The 6,235-nt window shown below is 37.0% G+C and overlaps 1 protein-coding gene across 1 annotated transcript; it reads left to right on the top strand.

Moving 5' to 3' along the window:
- The first annotated feature begins 2,969 nt into the window (after positions 1-2,969).
- Positions 2,970-5,643, top strand: LOC149141416 (E3 ubiquitin-protein ligase JMJ24-like). The gene is made up of 4 exons (XM_089451232.1): positions 2,970-3,049; positions 4,932-5,097; positions 5,200-5,270; positions 5,434-5,643. Exons 1-4 carry the CDS (start codon positions 2,970-2,972, stop codon positions 5,534-5,536), a joined length of 420 nt encoding a protein of 139 aa, XP_089307358.1. The 3' UTR covers positions 5,537-5,643.
- Positions 5,644-6,235: the final 592 nt, after the last annotated feature.

The following is a 6,235-nucleotide window of genomic DNA, read 5'->3' as shown; positions in this document are numbered from 1 at the left end:
GATAGACAACTACAGGCAATCCAGGATACATGGAAAAAACAGGGGTGTCCGTCATTTCTGATGGATGGAGAGACCAAAGAAACCGCCCGTTAATTATTGTTGTTGTAGTATGCCCCCAAGGGGCAATGTTTTTGAAGTTTGTTGATCGCAATGGAATAGAGAAAGATGCATCTTTCATAACCACAATTCTTGTTGACGCAATAGAAAGTGTGGGGCCACATAATGTTGTCCAAGTCATTACGGACAACGCACAGGTTTGTAAAGCTACAGGTTTGATTGTGGAGGGTCGATATGATCACATCTTTTGGACTCCATGTGCAGTACATTTATTGAACCTTATGCTTGCCAAGATTGGTGAGATTGAATGGATTAATGAAATATATGTAGCATCAAAAGAAATCCAAATGTTCATAACAAATCATTCAATGTCCCAAGCCATTTATTGAGGTTTTGCAAAGTTGGAGCTACTAAAGGTACTTTTTTTAATCAATACTATTTGTATTAGAAATTCTTATTTTAATTACAAATTTATATATGGTTTCTCATTGAGATTTGACTTTTTGAAACTTGTAGGTTGCTAAAACTCGTTTTGCCTCCCCACACTCTTGTCATAAAGAGACTTGTGAGGTGAGACAAGCACTACAAGCAATGGTCATTAACCCTCTTTGGAATCATGGAGGACTTCCACTTCTGATAAAGGGAAAAAAATCAAGTCCATCATTCTTGATGATGCATGGTGGGACAAGGTTCAATATCTTCTATGGTTCACTGAACCAATCTTGACCTTGATCAGGGCATTTGATATAGATACACCTTGCTTGGGGAAGTTTATGAAAACATTGATAGTATGTTGGAGAGGATAAGGGAATTATCAAAGCAAGTGAAAATGACCCTCATGAAACATTCTATTATTTAGTGAAGGACATAGTTACAGAAATGGAACAAAATGACCACGCCATTACACCTTCTGGCATATGCACTGCACCCTAAATACTATCATTCTAAAATTTTGTCTTTACCTGGTAGAACAACACCAAACAAAGATTCTGAAGTGGTACAAGGATACAAGACAACCTTGAAGAAAATTTATAGAGATATGGGAGTTGCAATGGAAGTCTGCCAAGAATTTGGAGGGTTGTACAGTCTGTTGGTAGCTTTTCAATCCCAGTAGCTATGGATGATCGAGGACATCTTGATCCTATTACTTGGTGGGGCTTCCATGGTGGGATAACATTCATCTCTCTACCCTAGCCACTAGGTTTTTATCACAGTTGCTAGTTCCTCATCAGCTGAGAGAATTGGAGTACATATGGCTTCATTCATTCAGTGAAGCGAAACAGGTTGGGAGCGGCAAAGGCTGAGGATCTTGTTTATGTTCATTCAAACCTCTGTCTTCTATCACATGTTGAACCAGAGTATAAAAAAGGTCCGAGCAGGATGTGATGTGGAGCCTGAGTTTTGACTTGAACCTGTCACTGAATGCCATGACTAACCTCAACCTACTTGAGATATTGTTCCACCACCAGTCTAGCCTACTGATGCAACTTCCTACATTCTAGGACCCCCATCATCTATTCATGATGTAGAGTTGCAATATGTAGAAGATATAGATCCATTTGAGGATCTGTAAATGTATTTACTATTATCATTTATGATATTATGAATCATGATCCTTTTTTGTTACTTTGTATGAGGGACAATGCACCATTTCAATGTTTCAATCTTCATATTTATCATTCAATGTTCTAAAAATGTTTGATGGTTTCATGGAGTATTTGATTTTTTAGCTCTAAGGTGTTTTTTTAAAATTATATATATATATATTATATATAATATATATATTGTACGTGACGTATCCTTGCTGTATCCGGATCTTAGATTTTCAAAAAACTAGCGGATCCAGATCCGGATCCGTATCCGAATCCTGTAACTTAGATGTTAAGCAACTATGCTGAAAGCTTTGTTTTGGTTCCACCTGTTATTTATTGTTTTTTATGGTGGGCATCTAAACAACCATCTATATGTGTTGGAAGGAGAGACTTTGGTAAAAGACGCGAGCAATTATGAACCTGGTGTTTCCACTAGCCATTATGCTTATAATTCTTAATTTGAATCTAAGGGTGTGAAAATACTTTCAATTCTACTAGCGATTGATCACTTAGGAAAGAACCATTGAAAATGCTTCTGAACGCTCTATGCACCATAGTTTTAAAACTCCGACTCGGATTCGGAACCAGCCGAGGGTCGACTTTGACTCCAACTCGGTATCGACTCAGCCTAGTTGATTTCAATGACTCGGTTGTTGAAAAAATACATTAAATATTTTTTTATGAAAAAACATATCTTTAAAAATTTTCATTCATGTTTCCAAACTCAAAGCATTAGAATATAGAGAGAAGACAACATATAAAAAATACATTAAATATATATATAATATATATATATATATTTTTTTTTTTTTTTTTTTTATGAAAAAACATATCTTTAAAAATTTTCATTCATGTTTCCAAACTCAAAGCATTAGAATATAGAGAGAAGACAACATATGATCAAAGTATGCTCATGAATATATCTATTATATCAAAATGGCACCTAGTGCACTGTCCAATACATGTAATATATAGAGATCAAAACAAAAACACATAACCAAGGAGGCTCTAAATGGCCTCTACAACAAAACATCACTAGTCACTACTGCTAAACAAGGCAAGGTCATTTGGCTCAGAGTCTGAATCAGAGTCGGACATTGAAACCCATGGCTCCTCCTCACTACTGCTCCAAAAACTAACTCCAACTCTTCACAAAATCATTACAAATGCTCACACAAAAATGCAATGAAATAGCTGTGAGTATGTGAGGGGTTGGTCACTTTAATAGGCTTGGGAGAGGGGTAGAGGCATTAAGAAAAAAAACCAAATAAAATTTGAGTTTGAAGTTCGAGTTGCCGCCTTTTTTCCTCGTGGACTAGCATGGCCGGTTTAAGACGGGCTCGGCCAAACCGGCAGGTCCATTATCGAACCAGCCGAATCGTGTCCGTTCGACCGTTTCGGTAACGAACCGGCTATCAGACCGGTTTTTTTCGACCTAGCCAACCCAGACAGGGGTCTGGCTCGGTCAACCAGGGGAATCCGATTCAGACTGGCCTAGTTTTAAAACACTGCTCTGCACTGCTACTGACAACATCCAATTTGAGCCTTGTATGAGCAAGTTATGGTTGAAAAATTGAGCAATACTTAAATATGTGGGATACTTAATGTAAAAACCATTTTCTTTAGCCCTTGCACCCCATGGCCAAAAGCTAGAAACTTGTGGGCTGACCTCAACTACATTACAGTTTGATTAAATGAAACGAAATTTTAGAAAAGAATTAAACTTGCCTGAAGAAACATTTATGTCAACTGTACTCCTTCACATCGATGTATTTTGCCACACCACTGCCATTCCCACCAATTGCATAGCACATCCTCCTCATGGCCAGCACAACAATAGGCAAGCCTCCTTGATGGTTTGCTTCTATAGGAAATAACACACAACTCTCTCTTGTCATCGTCTATAAGAAGTGGCATGACCGTTTCTTGGTTGCCAGTATCTCTTAGAGGCTTCACAAAGTCTATGATCTGTGGTCACCACTGAGCTGCCACCCCTGGTTTCTTCTTTGCTACTTGTAGATTACTGTTCTCTAATTCTGTTGTTCCTCCACGTCATCTGCATTTTTCCATTGGAAATTATTCTATTCTACGGACTACCTTTTTCTCATTATGACAGAGATCCATTTAACAATCTTTCTGCTCCAACGATTCACACCAACTCCTTTCTAACAGTTTGTGGTCTGTCCATGCTTACTACAATGCTGAACAACTTGTCAATTCATCTCCATTTTTCCACTGGAAATTGTCTTCTATGGACTAACTTTTTCTCATTAATGTCAGAGATCCATACAACAATCTTTCTCCTCCAACGATGCACACCAGCAAATTAACAAACTCCTTTCTAACAGTACTGTGGTCTTCCATGTTACTACAATGCCCAACAACTCATCAATTCAGGGAGAATGTCATTTTTCTAAGCTCATGCAACATCACCAGCTGAAACCAAGGATACCATACATATTATGTATGTTGGAAGGGTGGCAGGTTGCAAAAATAAAGGTGACTTTCATGGATTATTATCCCCAAATCTATGCCTTGAAACTTTAAAGTGACCAATTCTATATCCTGAATTAATTTGGATGGTAGAGGAAGCAATTGTTCTCCTCAAAAGTTTGTAGGCCAATGAATTGCTGATATAACATAGGTGTCAAACACAATGTTCAATGCAGAGTATAAAACTTTCTTACAATTTGGACATGGGAATGATGGATGTAATTGATAACCATTTCTTGGGGAAAAGAACAAAGGAGGTGATGTTTATTTCTGCTGCACATTTGCTTGTGGCAATACAACATTTCAATAGGCTCTTTGAAAATTAGCATAGTCTTAGCTCATCTTAGATGGTAACTCCCTCCGAGAAGAGAGAGAGAGAGAGCATCTTTTGGCTGACTAGCTTGTCTATCTAGCCAACATGGTCAGCCTTTCTTGGAGTCAGAAGTTCTTTGTGTAGCTTGTTTGTCTCCACTGACCTAGCTGTTTTATTTTGTTCTGTTTGAAGCTTGTACACTCTATAGAAATTCTGTCAACCATACCAAGGGAATGTGTTACAGTCTTTTGGGTTCAGAGCGATAAATTTTCTCTCCACTAAATTTGTATGTAATATTTTTAGCACTTATGTTGATATTAAACATTCTGTATGACTTCAGGCTCGGCACACTGGCAAAATATGTCAAGAGTTATTAACCAGCACTATGTTCTTTCTATAATATTCTACGGATTTCTCAAAAAGAAGTTTGGATGATTATTTTCAAAATTCCAGCTTTCCTTGTGTTCTTGCTGCAGTCCTGTATTATTTACAAGATTACAACTTTCCTTGTTCTTGCTGCAGTCCTGTATAAAAGTGGCATTGAGCTTTGTTTCACCTGAAAATTTACAAGAATGCATTCGTTTAGAGGATGAGTTGCGCTTGCTTCCAAAGAATCACAGGGCTAGGGAAGACAGGTTAGAGGTATGTTATCTTTCAATGTATACAAGCTTTTTGGACGTTGATTCAGTTATTTCTTAGAAACTGGAGAATGTGAAACATATCACTAAATGTCACCATGAACAGGCAAGGAAGATGTCTATGTATGCAGTGAGTTCCGCTGTGAATGAAATAGAAAAGTTGACATTAGATCCAAAGTAAGTGGTATATTTTATCTATTATGTTCTGATTCCTCTTTTAACTGTTTGTTACATCACATTATATGTTCTTGTGCACTTACTACCATATGATGGTTTTCTGTCTGCGTAATTGACTGTAAAGGCAATCAGCATGCTGATATATAATGGTTTTTTCTGTCAGCTTTAGGGCCACAAACCTTGGAGCAGAGAACCCAAACTTGACAGCTCTGGTTTCAGAAAATCTGGAAAAGATGAACAAAAGAAAGAGACAGAAGTGCTTCTGAAGTTGAATGTACACAATGGCAATTTTGGATAACGAAAGTTGTAAACATGTACATTTATTAGCATAGCAGGTTGCACATTTATCGGCTGAAATGCCATTTATGCTTCATCCAGATTAGTTCAAGTAGGTTAATGCAAAATTTGTGGCCGTAATGTGCAAAGTGGTCATGGGCCGTTATGATCCCCCTTGTATAATTTTTACATCTTCCGACATACAGCTTCCTGTCCATGCCTGTCATTGCAAAATCTTTTGGTTGAAGAATTTCCAAATTCAATTGCTTTCAGTTGTATTACAGAACATCACTTGTGAGTTGTAACTTTATTTTGATCTAGAGGAAATTAATTTGTATCCATAAAATGCTTTCTACAATATGATAGCGACATTAATGTGTGAGTTGTTCAGCTTGCAGATTATTTTTTAAGCTTATTACTTACCTGTAAAAATTTGAAACCTTCACAGCTTTCACCAAAAACTGACAATTAACAAATGACAGATATAAAAGTTTACCTGGAGAACTTTCAATGGTGCATGTGGAAAATCTAAATGGACCAGGGAAGGTACAAGATATTTGCCGTTAAAAATAATATAAAATTGTGTCCTGTAAGCGAATTCTTTACTTGAGAAAAATACTTTTCTTCAAGGATGAGGAATTGACGATTTATATTAAGGAAACAAGTCAATGTATAGTTTGAGAAATATA

The sequence above is a fragment of the Pinus tabuliformis genome, chromosome X (assembly GCF_031772625.1).
Source record: "Pinus tabuliformis cultivar Carrire ecotype Pingquan chromosome X, CPIR1, whole genome shotgun sequence".
NCBI lineage: Eukaryota > Viridiplantae > Streptophyta > Pinopsida > Pinales > Pinaceae > Pinus > Pinus tabuliformis.
The sequence above is the reverse complement of the archived record's forward strand: the minus strand, read 5'-3'. Positions and strand labels throughout refer to the sequence as shown.

What these genes read in the sequence shown, in the direction of transcription:
- LOC149141416 (XM_089451232.1), top strand. Translation starts at nt 2,970, where the DNA reads ATGGCCGGTTTAAGACGGGCTCGGCCAAACCGGCAGGTCCATTATCGA. An exon ending in CTAGGGAAGACAGGTTAGAG is followed by an intron (nt 5,098 to 5,199) that starts GTATGTTATCTT and finishes CACCATGAACAG; the next exon opens with GCAAGGAAGATGTCTATGTA. An exon ending in AAGTTGACATTAGATCCAAA is followed by an intron (nt 5,271 to 5,433) that starts GTAAGTGGTATA and finishes TTTTTCTGTCAG; the next exon opens with CTTTAGGGCCACAAACCTTG.